Source organism: Carassius gibelio, chromosome A8 (assembly GCF_023724105.1).
Source record: "Carassius gibelio isolate Cgi1373 ecotype wild population from Czech Republic chromosome A8, carGib1.2-hapl.c, whole genome shotgun sequence".
NCBI lineage: Eukaryota > Metazoa > Chordata > Actinopteri > Cypriniformes > Cyprinidae > Carassius > Carassius gibelio.
Genome location: NC_068378.1, coordinates 17,777,979 through 17,800,012, shown reverse-complemented (window position 1 = coordinate 17,800,012; position 22,034 = coordinate 17,777,979). Strand labels below are relative to the sequence as shown.

At 36.7% G+C, this 22,034-nt stretch overlaps 2 protein-coding genes across 3 annotated transcripts; one reads left to right on the top strand and one right to left on the bottom strand.

The window, feature by feature from the left end:
- Positions 1–2,533: 2,533 nt before the first annotated feature.
- LOC128018724 (small integral membrane protein 1) lies at positions 2,534–4,143 on the bottom strand. The gene is made up of 3 exons (XM_052604453.1): positions 3,648–4,143; positions 3,107–3,227; positions 2,534–2,988 (listed from the first exon to the last, which is right to left on the bottom strand). Exons 2-3 carry the CDS (start codon positions 3,196–3,198, stop codon positions 2,865–2,867), a joined length of 216 nt encoding a protein of 71 aa, XP_052460413.1. The 5' UTR covers positions 3,199–3,227; positions 3,648–4,143; the 3' UTR covers positions 2,534–2,864.
- Positions 4,144–4,205: 62 nt separating this feature from the next.
- Positions 4,206–20,230, top strand: LOC128018722 (mitotic spindle assembly checkpoint protein MAD2B). 2 transcript variants are annotated; one of them, XM_052604445.1, is made up of 16 exons: positions 4,206–4,525; positions 4,621–4,739; positions 4,921–4,992; positions 5,085–5,185; positions 5,266–5,360; positions 5,475–5,548; positions 6,074–6,166; positions 6,602–7,264; positions 7,814–7,871; positions 8,259–8,311; positions 9,951–10,061; positions 11,420–11,598; positions 17,251–17,376; positions 17,511–17,663; positions 19,691–19,772; positions 19,935–20,230. In XM_052604445.1, exons 1-8 carry the CDS (start codon positions 4,486–4,488, stop codon positions 6,638–6,640), a joined length of 633 nt encoding a protein of 210 aa, XP_052460405.1. In that variant the 5' UTR covers positions 4,206–4,485; the 3' UTR covers positions 6,641–7,264; positions 7,814–7,871; positions 8,259–8,311; positions 9,951–10,061; positions 11,420–11,598; positions 17,251–17,376; positions 17,511–17,663; positions 19,691–19,772; positions 19,935–20,230. The 2 variants fall into 2 exon arrangements, with proteins under 2 accessions (XP_052460405.1, XP_052460404.1); XM_052604444.1 differs by lacking the exons at positions 4,206–4,525; positions 4,621–4,739; positions 4,921–4,992; ... (2 more) ...; positions 5,475–5,548; positions 6,074–6,166 and having other exon boundaries at positions 7,106–7,264.
- The last annotated feature ends 1,804 nt before the right edge of the window (positions 20,231–22,034 follow it).

The following is a 22,034-nucleotide window of genomic DNA, read 5'->3' as shown; positions in this document are numbered from 1 at the left end:
TATTGGATTCAGTAGTTCTCATTTACACTTCTGTCTTTTGTATGGAAACCCGTTTTCACCATGGTGTAAAAAATAAATAAATGTATTCTTAAATTACATTTTCGACTATGAGGTGGTAAAAGATGTTATACCTTTGAATTTCATTGCATTTTATGCAATAAAATGATACTGTTAATATTTTACCTTGTCAAATATTTTGTGTTTATAGAACACTGATTTATACTTCTAATATAATTAATAGTCACTTTGTCCTATTCAGTAAAATAAGCTTTGCCTGTTTTGCTGAATCTCTCCATTGGGTTTGCTCTAGAATCATTCAGTCAAATCTTCCTCTATCAAGTTTACACCCTTGAGCAAGGTTTTTCATCTCAAGTTGACTCTGGAAAGAAATCTTCTGTATCATTATCAAAACTAGTAGTTTAGTAGTTCATAATTCAGTTTATAGTACACTCTTATGAAAAGTTGTTCTAAACGGTACCAGAAAAAGGTTCTTTGGCTAGCAGAACCCTTTTTGTTGCTAAATAGAACCCTTTTAGGGTTCCATAAAGAACCATGCTTTGAAAATGCTATATAGTACCTTGATGATGTTATAAATAACCCTTTTTAATGATATTTTATTTTCATTAATATTAGTATATCAACATTTATATCATAAATAATATATACATAATATTATTTGTATATATTATTTATTAATATTGTTTTTTACCTCTCTATCTGCCTGGTATTACAATTTGGTGTGAGTGCATGACCGTTTCGCTCTGCAGATGACAAGGTTGTAGGATGTTAGGGCATCTGAAATATACAATTGAGTTCAGAGTTACAGTGTGTAAAAACTAAATTAAAAAGGACCATAAATTAAATATTTTTGTTACTTAGTGGTGAAGAGGAGAGAAGTGTCCTTACCTGAACATAGCTGGTCACACTTACATGATCTCTTAAACTGAAAAGAGAAGAAGACATGATTTGTAAGAAACCGTTAAAATTTTAAAGTAAAAAATGATAGACATTTTAAGAAAGTGATCATTTACCTGCTGAGAGTGTGTTGAAAGGTCTGTGTAGTTAGATAGATGAACTCCAGAGAATCAGTAAGCCAAATGAGCCATCATTGTTTTTAAAGTGTTGCTTGTTTTAGTTAATTTTAAATTCAATGTCTCAGTTACTTAGTGGAGAAGAGGAGTATCCTCAGCCAGCACTGCTCACACTTGCATGATCAAAAAAGAAGAGAAAATATTTGTTTGAAGACCAGATAAAATTTAAAGTTAAATTTGTATTTCAATTTAAGAATGAAATAATGTACCTGTTGAAAGTGTGTTGAAATTCTGTAGTTGGATCACTGAACTCCAGAAATTAAGTAATGAAGTGCTTTGAAAAAAAGGGGGTGGGAATAAAGTACCCTAAACTGACACAAAGAACCATTTCAACATTAAAAGGGTTCTTCAGGATGCATGGTTCTAAATAGAACTGGTTCTACAGGTAAAGAACCTTTAAAGAACCATCTTTTCTTTAGAGTGTAAGGTTGAGTTAGCATTAACTATTTCTAAAATGCATATCTACAGACATTTTTAGTGAAGTAACAGTAGCACTGTTTGCATCCTGTGTTTGTTTGTTTGTGCCCGTCAAGCACATGAATACTCCGGGTTTGGTTAAAGAACAGATGACTGGCCGGCTCAGGAAATGTAAAGAGGAGGAGAGTAAGTCTGAAGTTGTCCATGACGCTGTCTCTCAGGACACTCCATCATGCTACATGACATTGACAGTTGTCCATTTTGCTCTTATTAAAAAGTTATGAAAATGACCAAGAGGAATGACATCTGGGACCACAGGACTAGATGGAAGAATGGGTCCAACAAAACACTTTAACATTCTGGAGACTTTCCATACATTTGAGACTTCCAGTGCATCTGTGTCCATCTTTCTGGAGGATAACAGCATGGATTGTCGAGTTTAAGCTATTGCATAAATGCCAGCTTGTTTTCTCCATCAAAAGAGGAGATTATTGACCAAATACTAGAAGAGAAGGATGTGGATACTATTAAAATCATCTATGACCAGGACTGATGTCGAATGCAATGGTAATTGTAAACATGTAAAATAATGTTCAGCTGTAGTTAATGCATTAGGTGTCATTCATGCCACAGTGCCTTTCCAAATTTGGGGTTAGTAAGATTTTTAATGTTTTAAAAGTCCCTTACACTGACTGCATTTATTACAAAAATGCAAAAACAAATTAACATTATGGAATATTATTATAATTTCAAATTATATATTATTATAAAGCTAAATATATTATATGTTATATTATAAAAATGTTTTATATAAAATAAAATATTACACTTATTATATATATATATATATATTTTTTTTTTTTTATATATTGAAAATTAAAATGTATTCTTGTGATTTATTTTCAGCTGCCATTTCTTCAGTCTTCAGTGTCACATGATCCTTCAGAAATTATTCTAGTATGTTGATTTAGTGCTCAAGAAATATTTGATATTATTATCAAAGTTAAAAACAATTTTAAATGGATTTACTGTCACTTTTGTTACTGCCCTAAACATTTGAACCGTATGTCCGTACAAAGATTAATAAAAGCTGCTATAAAAGTGCTGTTCCTTGATAGTTCATGATAATGTTCATCATAATTGTTTTGTTATGACAGCAAATATGGGCTACAGTATGTGTTGTAATCGCTAATGCACTTCTGGAAAATATAAAATAAAATCTGGTCTGCTTTTTGATATTTTGAAATGTGATATTTTATTCATTTTGGTACTATAATAAACAGCAAAAAAACAAGGTGTTTCTTTGATGTCCATAATGTTTCAAATAACAGCCAGTTCCTTCAAATAGTGTCCTTGTCAGCATCGGTGAACGTAGTATCCTGTGATGTATCCAACAGTGTATATAACTACCATCATGGTCAAAGATGCTCCCACTTTCATCACAATGCCCAGTTGACCAGTGCACAGTCTGTTATAGAGACTATATGGGTACAGATTGACATGAGTTATTTGATTCACTGCAATAATAACTTATGAATATTTGCTTTTAAATGGTTTTATTTTTCAGTTCATTGAAATATATAGAGTAGATTTCTCACCCAATCAGTCTGGACTGTGAATGCGGCTCTTGCATGTTTATGTTGTCTTCATTCCAGCGGTCGTACTGAACACTGGCCTCACTCGATTCCATTTCCCTCCAGCTCTCAGCTTCTCAGTCAGCTATAAAGCCAACACCAATAAATAAGAGAAACTACTTGCAAATGATTTAAACAAAAGCTTATCCTGCTACTTTTCACTTCAAGAAAGTGTATTTTGCAGAGCTTAGTAACAGAAAAGGCTATTTACTTCCCAGTTATGTCAAGTTAATAATTCAGCAGATCAGTAATCCATAATAAAGAAATGTTAATGAATAAGATAAAGCAGTTTGTGACTGAAGTCCAGTGTACATTGTAAATACAACTGCTATATTTTCTATTCATATTCAATATTTCACTCTTAGTTGTTTTTCCCAAATAAGTTCGTAATGCATCACAATAATATGTTACAGTTAAAGAAGGTACAGTTTAAATGACTATTAGGATGATTTTCTAGCTTTATTTGCAAATCTTTCACAAATCAAAGCATAGTTTGAATACTTACAGGTTCTCAGGTCATCAGCTGGTAAATCAATCAAATCCTTAGTCTCTGACACTGTCTTATGTTTGTCATTTCTAAAGAGCAGTGGGTCCATGAGTTCATTCAGGTAAACCTTTGCTCACAGACTGTCATAAATGAAATCCCTGGACTACCTGTTGTGCTGGTTAAAGAAAAATAAACTGCTTGTCAGGTTCCCTGAGTTAAGTGGGCTTAGTATTAATAATTATGAATACATACATATTTCACAAACAGCTTTAAATAAATAAATAAACAAGATATTGTATGAAATATCTGGAGAAATGGACACACGTCAGTTAATCAGCTCCGTGCCTTAATGTTAATTGTCTATATTTCTCACCTGCCAGTTTTAGTTTGCTCAGAAAGGTGTAGTTTATTTTGAACCAAAATAAGTTATTTCACCTGTTGTCACTCAGTTTATTTGAGATCTTTGGTCTTACTACCAAGGTACTGCATATTAGATGCAAAATTCAGACCATTGTTTTGTTGTTGCGTTCCTCCACTCCGGCAGGTGGCAGCATACATACCGCCAAATAACGCTGCTGTTCTCCTACAGATTTCAGAAGAAAAGAATAAATATCCTTCGGGGGGGATAGCCTCCTGTGTTGTTTTATAACATTTTTGTTTATATACTGCTTACTTGTAAGTTACAGACATTTCCCCAATAATCGGACTGTATTATAGTTTTTTTGTATTTTCGTAGAGAACTGTTTTTTTTATTTAAATACAACACTACATGTAGCAACAATGCATGATGATCGCTGAGGTTTTATAAGCGAGACGCTCCTTTTTCATTAAAAGTTGTTGCATCTATGATCTCATTATGGCCACTCTGACGAGGCAGGACCTTAATTTCGGGCAGGGTAACTTTCAGTTCATCTGTAAATGTTGAGCACTGTGACGTTACAGCTTTCAGATAAAGCCTTTGTGAGATTCTGAATATATTGGTCATTTGCAGTTGTTGCTGACATTCTGTGTGAGTTTCTGGAAGTGGCCATTCACCTCATTCTCTATGTCAGAGATGTCTATCCATCTGGGATCTTTCAGAAAAGGAAGAAATACAACGTACCTGTGCAGGTAATGTTTTTAAGGTTGATGCAGCACTAACATAATGCATTACTGCTTGGCTTATTCATCATGGAGCGGGGAAAGAGAAATAAAAGAGAAAATCTTTGTTGAAGTTTCTGTATTTAGGAGCTGAAAGGTATTGTTGAATGGAAGTGATGATTTAAACACTTATATGTACTGTCTTTGACAGATGTCATGCCATCCAGATTTAAATCAGTACATTCAAGACACGCTGCATTGTGTCAAGCCACTGATAGAAAAAGTAAGGTTTTTATTTCATATTCGATAAATACATATTTGAAAGAAAACAGGCTGAACAATATAATAGCATTCGTTTCCATCTCTACTGTGCAGAATGAGGCTGAGAAGGTTGTAGTGGTGATCATGGATAAAGAGCACCATCCTGTGGAGAGATTTGTGTTTGAGATCTCACAGCCTCCACTGCTGTCCATCAAGTGAGTGACAGTGGGTTCAGAGCTGTTAAATCAAGTTGTGCATGTTTCTCATATGTGTGTGTTGGGTTTTGCTGTGTCAGCTCAGAGACTCTGCTGTCTCACGTGGAGCAGCTGCTGAGAGCCATGATCCTAAAGATCAGTGTGTGTGACGCTGTCCTAGACAACAATCCTCCAGGTAGGAGCTCAGCTTTTATGTAATAACTGATATAAAATAGCCCTGATAATGACCTCACATTTATTAAAGTTTGAATAGATTTACATTTAGCATGCATTTTCTTTTGCTCTGCAGGATGCACATTCACAGTGCTTGTACACACCAGGGAAGCTGCCACAAAAAACATGGAGAAAGTTCAGGTCATCAAGGTGTGCTCATACAGTTGTGTATTTTAAACCTTTTAATGGTCTTTAATTGTAAAAGTGAACTTGCTGGAGATCCTGAGAAACCAAAACTTTTTTTCTCAGACTTTCCTCAAAAAGACAATCTATATGCAAACCTGCTGTGAAGTCTTTTGTGATTAATTTGGTTGTTTTCAGGCTTTATGAACTCACTGAGGCTAGGATTTCATTTCTTGTATTAATTTTGTTCTTACACTAAAGGAATATTTCACACACACAAAAAAAAAACATCGGTCATTATTCAATTACCCTCATGGTAAAGTATATATTTAAAATATAAAATATATTTTGAGATGTACCATTGTATTTTTGTCCATATAATAGAAGAACTGTTTGGTGAGCAGAATTGTTTAAAATATATTTTGTGTTTTGCAAAAGAAGAAAATGGATTTAAGTTTCAAACTACACGAGGGTGAATAAAGGATTCCTTTTTGCGTTAACTATCACTTTTCTCTGCAGATTCTTGTCTTATCTGTTTTGTGTATTTTACAGGATTTTCCATGGATTGTAGCAGATGAGCAGGAAGTTCACATGGAAGAGGCAAAACTCATTCCTCTAAAAACAATGACTTCTGATATCCTCAAGGTGAGACAACTACAGTGGGTCAGATTTCATGGCTTCCACCAAATCACAAAATGTTAATTTTCAAATCATCATACATGATCATTACATTTGATACAAACCCTTTCAAGCAGTCCAAAGTACTGCTGTCAGTAAAGTGAAAGAGGAAAAAACTAAATGCTAACACATTCTGACATTCATGTTACTTTCTTCACTCAAATTGTTGTGGCTAATTGTATTATTTGTAATTTGAAAAAATAAAGATTTTCCCATAGTAGACTTTAGAGGCCCGACTGTGTCAGAAATCTTTAAAATAAGTATTTCAGAATCCGTCAGGGTACCATATCCTTCTTTTGGGTCAGAGCAACCATGCTGAACACACTAAGAGAACACTGTGTTCTTGTAAAAGTAAAAGAGGGTTAAACAAGTTCAAGATGTTTTTTCCTGTTCTGTAAACAGATGCAGCTCTATGTTGAAGAAAAAACACAGAAAACTTGATGCTGTGGATCACATGAAAGCAGCTGCGGGGTGTAACACAGTAAACAGGAACTGATTTTTTGTTTTTGTTTTTTGCGTGAAAACAGGATTGTTTACATATTTGGGTTTGGTAATATGAAGAATATTGAGCTGGACTGAGCTGATCTTGTTAAGCAGTATTAATGTTTATCACAATGTCTGGTTGCTTAAGGTCTGTCATGGAGCTGAAACTGTTTAATTGTTTTAAACAGTTAAGTAATCTTTCACTGCCTCTGCTTACCTCTGTCATGAATCCATATGTTGTTCTCAAAGTGTCTACATTGTTGTTGTTGGGAGCACACATAAAGTTTAAAAGATTAAAGTTTTGAAACTGCTTTTACGTTAGATTAAACGTGTGATCATTTGTTCATCCTGTTATTGTGAAATTTCATACTGGTTATTACCTAACATAATAGAAATAAACAATTATGTAATCCAAACTTCCAAGGGCACACATAACAGCCATTAAGGACAACACCAGACAAAGAACCAGGGAAAACACGGGTTTAAATACACAAGTCAACAAGCCTAACAAGGGGTTGGAGCCACTGATCTATATAGATCAGTGGTTGGAGCCAATAAATTACTATGGTAATTCATCTTAAGGTATGTGTCTGTTATTCATACATGCAATCATTCAAATTAATTTAATACACACATTAAAAATGATACTAAGTAATTTTTTCTGTTAAACCAAAACAATTACTTTAAGTAGTAATCATTAACATAGTGCTCTGATGAAAACAATTTTTTTGGTTAAATTTTACTTAACATTTTTTTTTGTGTGCCATTTGCATCTAATTATTTTGAATGACTTAATTGTAACTCAATTCTTAATAGTTGTTGAATTTAATTAATATTAATTCTTGTAATCTGTTGCCACAATTTTATTGAGTAGATGTAGTGCATTATTTTTTACAGTGCAGGGTTGGGGTGGGTTAGGTCCTTAAACTATTAAGGTATCGATCTAAAATATAGGCTATATAACTTGTACAAATGCATGCAAAGAATTAAATGGTTCTTGATCTGAGCTACAGGGCAAAATGAAAAGCTTTTCAACAGAGCAACACCTCTTTAGCGAAGTGAAACTAGGCGTATGATTGGCTTCTGGTTTTGTTTTTGTTTTTTTTCATATCTTGGGGTTTTCCACTGCAGTCAGGCCATTCTCCACTTTGAAAACTTTGTTATTTTTGACGTGGAACACATTTGCTAGGTGAGTAAAAACTCAGATAGCAACAGGGATTAACAAATTAATGTTGCTTTTTCCTATCCTGTAAACAGATTCAGCTCTTATGTATAAGAAAAAAACACAGAAAACCTAATGCTCTGCAAATGGATCACATGAAAGCAGCTGCAGGGTAACAGGAAACCTGCAGCTACTGTGGGTGTTTTTTTGTAATGTGTTTACGTTTTATGGTTTAGTAAAATTAAGTATATCGAGCTGGATTGTGCATCTTGTCAAGAAAAAAGAATTAATGTTTATCACAATGTATTGTGCTTCTATTTAACTTTTAGCACTGGTTGCTTAAGATCTGTCATTGTGCTGAAACAATTTTGTAATATTTCACTGCCTCTGCTTACCTCCGTCATGGATCCAAAGTGGAGAAATTCAAACTGTTGAAAGGACAGTCTGGCACTTCTGACACACAGTCTGTAAGTACGTTATATCCCCATTGGATGCAACAAATTTCTTGTTTGTAATGGGTTTTAGTGGTTTTGTTTCATGGTGCTGCATGGGACACACAGCATCACAGTGTTTAGGGGCAATTTCCGTCACAAGCTTGAGGCATTCGTCCAATCACAATGCACTGGATATTTGGCCAATCAAAGCACACCTTGCTTTTCAGAACTATTAGGTTTGTAAAAATCAACGCATTTCAGAAAGATTGGGCATAGAGAAGAAACAATCATGTACATTATGTGGAAAATAATGTGCTTTTTTAACCTTAAAGAACATAAACACATTTCATTACACCAAATACACAAAATTGTGATATGACCCCTTTAACTCTGGCTGCATCCGAAAACTGCCTTCAGAGGATGCATTCCAAGTTAGGAAGGCATCAAGGCACGTCCGAATTCAATGTTAGCTTTGTTTCCTGTCTCCTGAGATGCCTTCATCTGCGTTCCATTTTGTGACAGTTATATACTTAAAGATTGTGTCTGAAATTTGCGGTCTGTGGTCAGTTTGTGTGTAAATGTTTGTTTTTGATCAACGTTTCAGCATACTATCATTTAAAAAACATTGCAAGAATTAGATGTTTTGTTTCCAGTCAAGACTTGGAGAAACTTGTTCATGCCTTTATCATCACCAGCAGGGTGGACTATTGTAATGGGCTCCTCACTGGCCTTCCCAAAAAGACCATTAGACAGCTGCAGCTCATGCAGAACGCTGCTGCCAGGATTCTGACTAGAACCAGAAAATCTGAGCATATCACACCAGTCCTCAGGTCCTTACACTGGCTTCCAGTTACATTTAGGATTGATTTTAAAGTACTTTTACTCGTATATAAGTCACTAAATGACCTAGGACCGAAATATATTGCAGATATGTTCACTGAATATAAACCTAACAGAGCACTCAGATCACTAGGACTGAGTCAGTTAGAAATACCAAGGGTTCACACAAAACAAGGGGAGTCCGCCTTTAGTTACTATGCTGCCCGCAGTTGGAATCAGCTTCCAGAAGAGATCAGATGTGCTAAAACACTAGTCACATTTAAATCTAGACTCAAAACTCATCTGTTTAGCTGTGCATTTATTAAATGAGCACTGTGCAATGTTCGAACTGATTGCACTATATTTTCAATGTTTTATTTTATTTTAGTTTTATGTAAAATCATTTTCTAACTGTTTTTAAATGTCTTAATCATTTTAAAAGTTTTAAAATTGCTTGTTTTATTTTTGTTATTTTTCTTCATGATTATTTTACTTTCTTTTATGTAAAGCACTTTGAATTACCATTGTGTACGAAATGTGCTATATAAATAAACTTGCCTTGCCTTGCCAACGTTTTCCATTTTATATGTCATTTCTAATGAGAAATTAATATTACAGTAATGAAATTTCCACTTAGTTATCACCAAAGCTCTCTATATTTTGCTGTAGATCGTTAAACCATTACTCTGCCTCAGAAGCCTGTCCAAAATCAGTTTCATGAGGGGCCTTCGTGCAAAAATGCTGCCTGCAAAATCATTGCCTGATATGGCAGCAAGGCAGCAAGTCACGTGTCTAATTAGTTTTCAGATGCAGCCTCTGTCGAGTTCTGATGCCTTTCTCTGCATCTCTGCAGCACAGCAGTGTAGCGTATTGATCAACCTAGCACATCAAAGACAGACAGACAGACAGACCGCAGAAGTGAAGCCCTCCCTCCTTTCCCAGTTGTGTTTGTCTTGCTGTTGAGGTGAGTGGTGATGAACAAAAGACTAATGTTCCTCGAATTTACAGCTAATTATCCAAAAGGCAAATATAATTAATTTGTCTTTCTAACATCCATGACTCATGAGAGCTACCATGAAAGTTTGCTAAAGTTAAGGTTAGACTGGTGCACATTCTTTCACGGCATGATTCAGTTTATTAGATTGCATTTAGAATGATCAGAAAATTAAAGATATGGAGGTTGTGAATTGTATATATTTATTTCATTTCATATAGTGAATCAGTATCATTCAACTTAAATTTATACTAGATTTTATACAGCAGTTCAAATAAACAAAAATTTTATTTTAAGACTATTAAGACAGTTACTTTGGTGACACACTATTTACTTTTCTTGCTCTATTTTGCCAACAAATATAAGTCCAATTTGTGTCTCTGAGCAACATGACTCTGTTTTGCTCCAAAATGGATCAACATTTTAAATGATTCGGTTCAATCACAATGACTCAATTATTAACAGTGACTTGCTGCCATCTGGCACTTTTAATTTAACGTTTAAAGTATATTTTCCTTTATTTTAAATATTTTCAAATATCAGTATTCAACGTTTTATATTCAAAATATCAAAAAAGTATTAATACATTTGTAAATGCAGGTTAAATGCATTTATGTCCTGCATTAAACAGCGTGTAAATGCATCTTAAGGCCCATTATAATGCAGCTTATTTGTTTTCTCTTCATTGCAAAGATGAATGCTTGGTAACAGCCCAAATGTTTTATTATTCTAATTGACTGATTAAATTTATGAATTTCACTGAAAAGATGATGCACACTTTTAGAAAATATGGCTTAAAAAAGGTAAAACTGCCCATAAAAGGTAAACATCTATTTAAACTTATTTGAAAAGATTCATTTCTATCACTGCTTTGAACTGACCACCACACAGAATATGCAGAATATCAAAAACTTTAGGAGTCAGCTGTCCATGGAAGTCCTTAAGATACCAGCACAATAACTTACTCAACAAATCGATATTTGTTGAGTGCATAAATCATTTTTATTGATATTATGGATAAAATCCCAGAAAATATTCAGTTTATTTTTTTTTATTTATCGCACTCCCCTAATATATTTAATGTTTGGTTTAGAAAAAAATTAATAAATATGCGAAGTGCCCTTTTTTCCCACTTGAGCCCCTGCCCCTCAAAATGTATGTGCACGTCTCTGCCTCTCATGGTATTGATGAATTCACATGTTACATGCTGTAAAAATGATAATGAAGTGCCTGGTGTGTTTACTTTTGATAGCCTTGTTTTTCAGTAGTAGGCATGAAAGAGAGATGATACAAAACATTGTATAGCCCAGTTATTATTTCTTTTTCAGCTCTGTAAGAAAAAAGGACCGGCAATGATTCTGGTTCCCTGATATGTACATAAGCTACACCTTCATTCATCCATCAACATTTCTACCTCTTGTTGTCATCAAAATTGTGTTTTGTATGGCTACTTGTAATAATGCAGAATATGAGATTAATGGAGAGTGTTGCCCCATGTGTGATCCAGGTATGTGTCATCCTTTACTTATCACCCATAACATTTCCATGAGGTCTGATTTAATGAGGTCACATTATATTTTATATATAATTTCTCACATGGAACCAGCCAGTCTTTGAATGATCTCATCATTATTACTGATGAACCTAATAACTGTAATCAGGACGGCCTTGACTGTAATCTGCTATATAAAACAATCTATTAAGAATAGACTAATGGCCTTGTTAAAGGCCTTGTTAAAAATAAATGTCAGCCCTTGAGTATTTCTTAGGTATTTTTGGTGTGCTAGTCGCAGCAGCAGGTGCTGTGCTATTTACAAAAACTACTTTGTAAAAAACTATTTTAGTAGCATCATCCACATTTAGACTTAATAGTCCAGGTCAGTGGTTCCCAACCATGTTTCATGAAGCTCCAAAAGTACACAAAACTACACAATTTAAATACATATACAGACATACAATAAATAAATATAATTATACAAATATATAATTACCTTTGACAGAAGACAGTGTTTTATTACTCATATTAAATAATTGAAAATAAATGTTTAAAGCCATGAATGTTTTAAAAGTTTTATCTAAAACTAAATGGGGAGCAGACAGTTAAACTCTTATGAATTAGTACAGACTGCAGAGCTTTGATTCACTTAAAGCTGTATGGAAGTATAATTTATGGATCAGCCAGGAAGTCATATAATAATAATATTAATAATACATTTTATTTATGTGTACCTTACGTGACAATCAAGGATAACTTGCATGCAAATAAAACAGTTAACAAGCAGCAATAAATTGCAAAGCCCACACTAAATTTATGCATTTAGCAGATGCTTTTATCCAAAGCAACTTTCAGTGCATTCAGGATATAAATTTTTTACTAGAATGTGTTTCCTGGGATCCTGAGGATCTCCTCCATCCCACCGACTTGTGTTCCGTTGAGGAAGCAGTGGCTGGGGACTCGGAGGAGCACTCGTCCATCACCCGGGCTGAAGTCATCGAGGTAGTTAAAAAGCTCCTCTGTGGCAAGGCACTGGGGGTGGATGAGATCTGCCCCGAGTACCTCAAGTCTCTGGATGTTGTGGGGCTGTCTTGGCTGACACGCCTCTGCAACATCGCATGGCGGTTGGGGACAGTACCTCTGGACTGGCAGACCGGGGTGGTGGTCCCTCTTTTCAAGAAGGGGGACCGGAGAGTGTGTTCCAACTATAGGGGAATCACACTTTTCAGCCTCCCTGGGAAAGTCTATGCCAGGGTACTGGAGAGGAGAATTCGGCCGATTGTGGAACCTCGGATTCAGGAGGAACAGTGTGGTTTTCGTCCCGGTCCTGGAACACTGGACCAGCTCTACACCCTTTCCAGGGTGCTGGAGGGTTCATGGGAGTTTGCCCAACCAGTCCACATGTGTTTTGTGGATTTGGAGAAGGCATTCGACCGTGCTCCTCTCGACATCCTGTGGAGGGTGCTCCAGGAGTATGGGGTCGGCGGCTCCCTACTTAGGGCTGTTCGGTCCCTGTACGACCGGAGCAAGAGCTTGGTTCGCATTGCCAGCAGTAAGTCAGAACTGTTCCTGGTGCATGTTGGACTCCGGCAGGGCTGCCCTTTGTCACCGGTTCTGTTCATAATTTTTTTTGGACAGAATTTCTAGGCGCAGCCAAAGGGCGGAGAGTGTCAGGTTTGGGGACCATACGATTTCGTCGCTGCTTTTTGCGGATGGTGTTGTCGTGTTGGCCTCCTCAGACCAGGACCTTCAGCGTGCACTGGGATGGTTTGCAGCCGAGTGTGAATCGGCTGGGATGAGAATCAGCACCTCCAAGCTCAAAGCTCTCGATTTACCGGTCAATCTACGTTCCTACTCTCACCTATGGTCATGAGCTGTGGGTCATGACCGAAAGGACAAAATCCCAGATACAGGCAGCCGAAATGAGCTTTCTCCGTCGGGTGGCTGGGCGCTCCCTTAGACATAGGGTGAGAAGCTCGGTCACTCTGGAGGAGCTCAGAGTAGAGCCGTTGCTCCTCCACATCGAGAGGAGCCAGCTGACGTGGCTCGGGCATCTATTTCGGATGCCTCCTGGACGCCTTCCCAGGGAGGTGTTCCAGGCACGTCTCACCGGGAGGAGGCCCCAGGGAAGACCTAGGACACGCTGGAGGGACTATGTCTCCCGGCTGGCCTGGGAACGCCTCGGGGTCCCCCTGGAAGAGCTGGAAGAAGTGGCTAGGGAGAGGGAAGTCTGGGCATCTCTGCTTAGACTGTTGCCCCCGCGAACCGGCCCCGGATAAGCGGAAGATGATGGATGGATGGATGGATGTTTCCTGGGTATTGAACCCACAACCTTTTGTGTTGCTGATGCAATGCTCTACCACTGAGCCACAGGAGCACTTAAAATAAATTCCACAAATGAGGAGCAGCCAAAAGCATATGAGGAAGAACTAAAGAGAATGAAGACAGTGTTTTCAGTGAAAACATCTGAGTTTGACAGAGAGTATATGTTGAAAGTAGGTCAGATAATTAAGAAGTTTATGTAATTCCTTATAAACAAAAAGCTACATTTTACATTCAATACACTGTTTAACAGGAAGCCAGTGCAGATATGTGGCCCTGAACTAACTGTAATTTGTATAAAAGTTGAAGAGGAAGACCATAAAAAGAGCATTGCAGTAGTAAATATGTGAAGTGACAAGAGTATGAAGCATAATGTCAGTGCTCCTCGTTTACAGTTAATGTTACATACAGTATTGTTCAAAATAATAGCAGTACAATGTGACTAACCAGAATAATCAAGGTTTTTCGTATATTTTTTTATTGCTACGTGGCAAACAAGTTACCAGTAGGTTCAGTAGATTCTCAGAAAACAAATGAGACCCAGCATTCATGATATGCACGCTCTTAAGGCTGTGCAATTGGGCAATTAGTTGAATTAGTTGAAAGGGGTGTGTTCAAAAAAATAGCAGTGTGGCATTCAATCACTGAGGTCATCAATTTTGTGAAGAAACAGGTGTGAATCAGGTGGCCCCTATTTAAGGATGAAGCCAACACTTGTTGAACATGCATTTGAAAGCTGAGGAAAATGGGTCGTTCAAGACATTGTTCAGAAGAATAGCGTACTTTGATTAAAAAGTTCATTAGAGAGGGGAAAACCTATAAAGAGGTGTAAAAAATGATAGGCTGTTCAGTTAAAATGATCTCCAATGCCTTAAAATGGAGAGCAAAACCAGAGAGACGTGGAAGAAAACGGAAGACAACCATCAAAATGGATAGAAGAATAACCAGAATGGCAAAGGCTCAGCCAATGATCACCTCCAGGATGATCAAAGACAGTCTGGAGTTACCTGTAAGTACTGTGACAGTTAGAAGACGTCTGTGTGAAGCTAATCTATTTTCAAGAATCCCCCGCAAAGTCCCTCTGTTAAAAAAAAGGCATGTGCAGAAGAGGTTACAATTTGCCAAAGAACACATCAACTGGCCTAAAGAGAAATGGAGGAACATTTTGTGGACTGATGAGAGTAAAATTGTTCTTTTTGGGTCCAAGGGCCACAGGCAGTTTGTGAGACGACCCCCAAACTCTGAATTCAAGCCACAGTACACAGTGAAGACAGTGAAGCATGGAGGTGCAAGCATCATGATATGGGCATGTTTCTCCTACTATGGTGTTGGGCCTATTTATCGCATACCAGGGATCATGGATCAGTTTGCATATGTTAAAATACTTGAAGAGGTCATGTTGCCCTATGCTGAAGAGGACATGCCCTTGAAATGGTTGTTTCAACAAGACAATGACCCAAAACACACTAGTAAACGGGCAAAGTCTTGGTTCCAAACCAACAAAATTAATGTTATGGAGTGGCCAGCCCAATCTCCAGACCTTAATCCAATTGAGAACTTGTGGGGTGATATCAAAAATGCTGTTTCTGAAGCAAAACCAAGAAATGTGAATGAATTGTGGAATGTTGTTAAAGAATCATGGAGTGGAATAACAGCTGAGAGGTGCCACAAGTTGGTTGACTCCATGCCACACAGATGTCAAGCAGTTTTAAAAAACTGTGGTCATACAACTAAATATTAGTTTAGTGATTCACAGGATTGCTAAATCCCAGAAAAAAAAAATGTTTGTACAAAATAGTTTTGAGTTTGTACAGTCAAAGGTAGACACTGCTATTTTTTTGAACACACCCCTTTCAACTAATTGCCCAATTGCACAGCCTTAAGAGCGTGCATATCATGAATGCTGGGTCTTGTTTGTTTTCTGACAATCTACTGAACCTACTGGTAATTTGTTTGCCACGTAGCAATAAAAAATATACTAAAAACCTTGATTATTCTGGTTAGTCACATTGTACTGCTATTATTTTGAACAATACTGTATATGATAATAAGCTGTCTGAGTAACCTTGATAATATGTGCTTCAAAAGATAATGTAATATCTAGGCTAACACCCAAGCTCTTAACCTGCACTGAAGGAGCCATTGTAGAACCATATATACATCTAGAAAAACCACTGGTCTTTTTGTACCTACAAGAATTAGTTCTGTTTTAACTACTAGGTTTAAGAAAATTGCTTGAAAACAAAGTATTAACTTCAGTCAAACAGTTAGAAAAAGAAAATGGAGAAAGCTTAAACGTAGATTTTGAAGACAGATGGAGATGGGCCATAAAGAGAGGACTCTGGTTTGATTGATAATTTCTACCATCACAGGTAGTAGGACACTTAAGTCTTCCAAATCCTATCCAGGATCTACACATGGTGGTTCCATAGATCTGGATGCAGGTGCCATATAGTGCCCTGTCACAAAGAAAGTACTTCCTCAGAGGAACTGCGAGGTCCGAGAATCATTCAAAACCTGCTCCTCGTCCTCCCTGACCTTGCACAGGGTCTGTGCAAGTAGACTCATTGGGGGAACGCATAATTGCGCAGGCCTTGGGGACCAGCTGTGCACCAGTGCATCTTTGAAGGAGTGCCTCAATCAGGGAATAGAATGGCTGGCAGTGCGAGGGCCCCACGAATCTCCCACGGCTCTCGGCCCCACCCCACTCGTCACACCCTGACTTCCTGATCTCCTCATGCACCTCCAAGAAGAAAGGCACTGGGAAAAGAGCGCAGTTGTGAGCATCTGGCCACTCTGCCATAAAGCCCAAATTGGTGGAGTGTTAAAGTGATGTTTGTCCTTCTGAAAGTTTTTCCCATCTCCATTTATGATCATGGAGCTCAATCTGAGTGGCCATCCCTTTCTTAGTCCCTAACTACTCTGTTTGGTCAGGATTCCAGCTCAAGGAAGAGTCCTGGTTGTTCCAAAGTTCTTCTGTTCAGGATTATGGAGGCCAAATGCCCCGTGAACCTTTAATGCAGCAGAATTTTTTGATGTCTTCCCTAGATCTGTGTCATAACACAATCCTGTCTCTCAGCTCTGCAGACCTCATGGCTTGGTTTTTGCTCTAATATGTGTTTGCAGCTGTTAGACCTTATATAGACAGTTATGTGCCTTTCCAAATCATGTCGTCATTTGAATTTGCTAGAGGTTAACTCCATTTGAAGAACAGAAACAAGGTGATAAAACAAAAGTAGGAATTGAAAAAAATAGTCGCGAGTCGCTGTATATGTACAAGTTTACAAAAGACAAATTGTGTTAATGTGTTAATTATTAATGGTAATCATTAATATTGTCTAGGAAAGCAAGTTAAGAACCATTGTGATGAGTACACAAGCACAACATGTGATTCATGTCCTGCGTTGACCTACACTAATGTTCCTAATGGATTCACAAAATGTCTGCCGTGTTTTGTCTGTGATTCAAGTGAGTAACCTTTTTTTGCCTTTTTGTTAGTGACTCATGGTGGTTTCATGTCATTCTTGCTTAAAAATATATTGCAACAGTTTTTTTTTCCAGATGACTTAACATTGACTCATTTGTTTCCTTTTTTGTCAAAGGTAATGGGTTGAGAGAAAAGCAGGCATGTACATCAATATCAGATACAGTGTGTGAACCTCTTCCAGGTTATTACTGTGTAGACTTGCTCTCCAACTGTAAAAAGGCCATGAAACATTCAACCTGCTCACCTGGGCAATACATCAACCAAACCGGTGAGTTATCATTTGAACAGCTTTATTATACAACAATAAAAACTGACAGGCTGATATGACATCCAAGAACAATAACTCTGCTTGTATTTATATTAAATAACTATTGGAACAATGTAAAAAAAACTTTTGTAATCACAGGAAGGAGGAGGTGGGAACCAGCAAACATTCAAATGAATCTTTAATTACCAAATAAACATAAAACAGCACAACAGCCCCTCGCGGACAACTACCGCACACAAACAAAACCAAAACACAAAATAAAACCAAGGCCTGGTCCTCTCTGGTCCTTCACTGACGTAATTCCTCTTTTATCCTTCCGAAGCTCCTCCGTGGGACTCGAGACCAGTGAGTGGCACAGGTTTCACTCATTTCCAATTATTCCACGGCCTCGCTCCATTCCCATGGCTCTCAGCCCCACCCTTAACTATGACTAGCACCTGTCAAAATCACCCCAAAATCTACTGAATTATGTTTAAGTAAATTATTAGTTCTTTGATTATTCAGTATAGAATTGTAAGGTCCACCCACAGTTCCAATGAAGGTAGACAATGATCCGGCAGAAGGATTCTCACGTGTTGCTATCTTTCCTTTTTATACAGCACTACAATATTAAAATACATTTTCTTATAAGTTTGACCTCTTTTATTCCTCTGATTCCAAAAATGAAAGGGTTAGAAGAGATGTTTTTTACTCATTAAATTTAAGTCAATGTTTGATTATTTAACTCTTTACTTTATATTTGCTCGTTCATTAGGAATCTATGTTGCTCAGGGCACCTCATGTAGGCAGCTTTATGTGGGCTCCACGATCACAAACTTGCCAGTCTGATCATTAGCCAGAGGTTATGACTAATACTCACCCAAGCTTACCTTTTTTTTTTATATAGTAGTTCTGTTTAGTCTCCTACAGTTACCCATGTACAACAAGTTAAAGCTCTAAACAATAATCAGCAGTAATGCTAGTACTAGTCTAGCCCCAGACAGTTATATAACTATGTACAACTTAACTACAGCTGAGGCAATAATCAGCTGTTATGACCAGTACTAAGACTAGTCCATGTCCACTTAGTATGCACTTAACCCTGGATGCAGATTTGCCTACAGATTCCCTGAGCTCTTTGTCACCCTCTCTTAAATATCCAGAAGAACCCCAAAGTTACAAAATGGTTTTGTCTGTTTATTGCAGGGTTTTAGCATATCACTTTTGGGGGTTTCAAGTGAATTACTTAGATTTCTTTGGGAGGCTATACTTCATTTACATGAAGGAGGTAATTTGTGTGAAATACCCGGGAATAGTCTGTTTTCAGTATTTATGGGTACCTGTTCTACTGTTAAGAGAATGAGACCCCTTTTACCAAACACACAGAGACCTTTCAAACAACATCAAAAAGTGATTTGTTGCATTAATAAATTCTGCAGTGTCCTGTGTTAAGATGGAAATGAGGGTAGAGAGGGGGATAGTTATGCATAATTTGTGGAGCTGTTGATTCTCTCAGTTGGGTGTGTTGCTTTAGACTTGTGATACAGAATTTAGGTTTTGATTCTCGTAAGAGTTCCTTTTTTTTTCAAACTATGACCTTCTTCTAATTCAGCCAAATCACATCAATAATCATACAGAATCTGAAACACAAAATGAATAATGATGTCACTGTTCCTTTTCCATTTCTGCACCCAAACTTTGAAATTCACTTAGAACAGTCACCACTTTTAGTGAATAAAAAAATAAAAACGTAAAACTTATTTGTTTAATGAACACTAACACTAACTTACATTGTGTATTTATCCGGTTTGTTTTCTATTTCTATATCTTTACTAAATTATTTGCAATTGAATTGGGCAAATGTCCAATAAAATTGTTTATTTCTTAACAATATTTGTTGCTTTGGTGTACCATGTTCAGCGTCCACGAGCTCGGGAAAGGCGCTTTATAAATTAAACATATTATTATAATTACTGGTTCACTGTTTTAATTGCTCATGGAGTTGAAATTCGAATTAATACTGTGTATTTCTGCATCTGTTTCTGTAGGAACAGAATTGAGTGATACAATGTGTGAAGACTGTCCTGTTGGTTCATATTCAAATGGTACATTTTGCAAATGGCATACAAAGTAAGTATCATTATAACATAGCCGTCCACACATTCTCAAAAGTACAATTGTAATTATTATTATTATTTTTATTTTATTTTTTTTGCACAATTTGCTTAAATTAACTTTGTGGTTAAATTAAGCTCTCATAAGAGATATATTTGCTCTTCAACTCTCTTACAGGTGTGAATCTCTTGGAAAAACAGTAGTCAAAGCAGGAACTGATACGTCTGATGTTGAATGCAGTAATGGAAGATCCTATTTCGGGTTTGTGATTCTGTCGAGCGGAGTATTTGTGGTGCTTTTCACAACTGCATTTATTATAAAGAGAAAAAATAAGCATGTCAGTGGTGCTACTCAAGTTACACAAGTTACTTAAGTTTGGAACTGTACAGAACTATTTCCCCCAACACAGTGTAAATAGAATGAAATATGTTTATAAACTAACAATTAAACTGATCTGTCTGTGTTCATTGACATTAATTTGTATTTTCTATTTCATTATTTAATGGTCTTCCAAAATAATGTGATGTCTTGAAATAATTAACTATATAGCTACATTTTTACAAGTGCCAAAGTTCAGCTGGGAGCGTGCGAGTAAAAAACTTAAAAAGTAGTGCAAATTATAATTTTTTTATGGCAATGCAACAATGACCCGATTAGTCAGGAGTCAGTTCTGTCAGCCGCGAGTGCTCCATTACCTCTGTTAGCCCGCTTTGCTCCAGGACCTCGTAATTTACATATTAATCACTGGTGGTGCCCACACTTACTTGAAAAATAAGGTGTAAATAATTTACAGCATTAGCTGAGAAAAAAAAATTACCTCAAGATAATTTTAATTATAATTGAATGCATTTAAAGACAGAGCCACAATTTGTTAAGTAAACAATCAAAATATACCAATCTTTTACTTCAAAACGGAATAATATAGGCCCTACCTAACCGTCATTTTTGGGTACTATTACTGTCACAATTGTCAGCTAGAGTGCCCATGAACTCCAGTAGAGGGACTCGGATCAGGACTATTGCATTTGGGCAGTGGTGGACAGTAACGGAGTAGCTTTAAGTATCTGTACTTTACTGGAGTAGTTTTATTTCGAGTAACTTTTACTTCACTACATTCCAAAGCATAAAATCGTACTTTTTACTTCACTACATTTCATAAAACATATCGTTACTCCCTATAATATATCACGTGCTCTGACACGCAGAAGCAGTGTCTGATTCATCATGAACGAGTCTTTTCAAAATATACTTTTAAATCGGATCGCAAATCGCACCAAACGATTCGTTTACGAATTAGAATGATCCGATTGCAGCTGTTCTGGAGTCGACACCTCACTTCAAATGAACCGTTTAGTGCGAGTCACCAGAAGTAAGAACCGGGAGATCTTGTGAGCATGCGTGCGTCTGAAAGTAAATTATTAATGTCGACATTTAGGATTAATTATTGTAACTGAAAATCATATTTAGGTCAAAATTGTCAGTTGTTTGGGAACTAAATCCGATGTAAAGAGTGATCTATTTAAGCCCACTGACATGCTCGAGTGCAGACGATGCAGACACATCAATCAGAGTCTCTGTGCTTTAGGTAAAAAAAAAAAAAAAAAAAAGTTTAACCTAACACAGATTATATAAAATAACTCGTGCATGTTCAAATTCCCCGCTGCCGTAATATTGACAGTTTTATTAAAATGCGACCATGTCCTATGTGACATCTGTTTTTATATTGTTTATCAACAGTAACGTTATATTGTTTGGATTAACTAGACGAGTAGACAGACATGAATGTTTATTCATAACCGTACTGAAAATAAGTAAATATTGTTAGCTTATGCTAACTGTCTATGTAACAAGCTTGCTGGTGCTAACTTGAGGTAATTTTTTATGTCCAAATATTTTTATTCAACCACCTATATATATATATATTACATCTAGGGACAAAAGAAAGGATGTGATGTTCAGAACATTGTAACTACAGTAATTATCAAAGAGGGGAAGAGATGCACCCCGTTTGCCCAGGGGTGTTTTTAGACCACAGACAAGATTTGAGAAGGAAAAAAACATTATGAAAATATAATTATATTTTCCTCAAAATGTTCTTCCTAACTTCAGGCCTTATTATCATGTCATATATAGCTGTGATGTTCTACAAAATACAAACTTTAAAATTTTTTGTTCTTACTGGTGAAAATCAGATGGTCATCTCTGTTTTCTCTCAGGTACATCACAGTGTAAGCTTCACAGTTAACATCACTCTCGTCAACGTAGTCCATATCAACA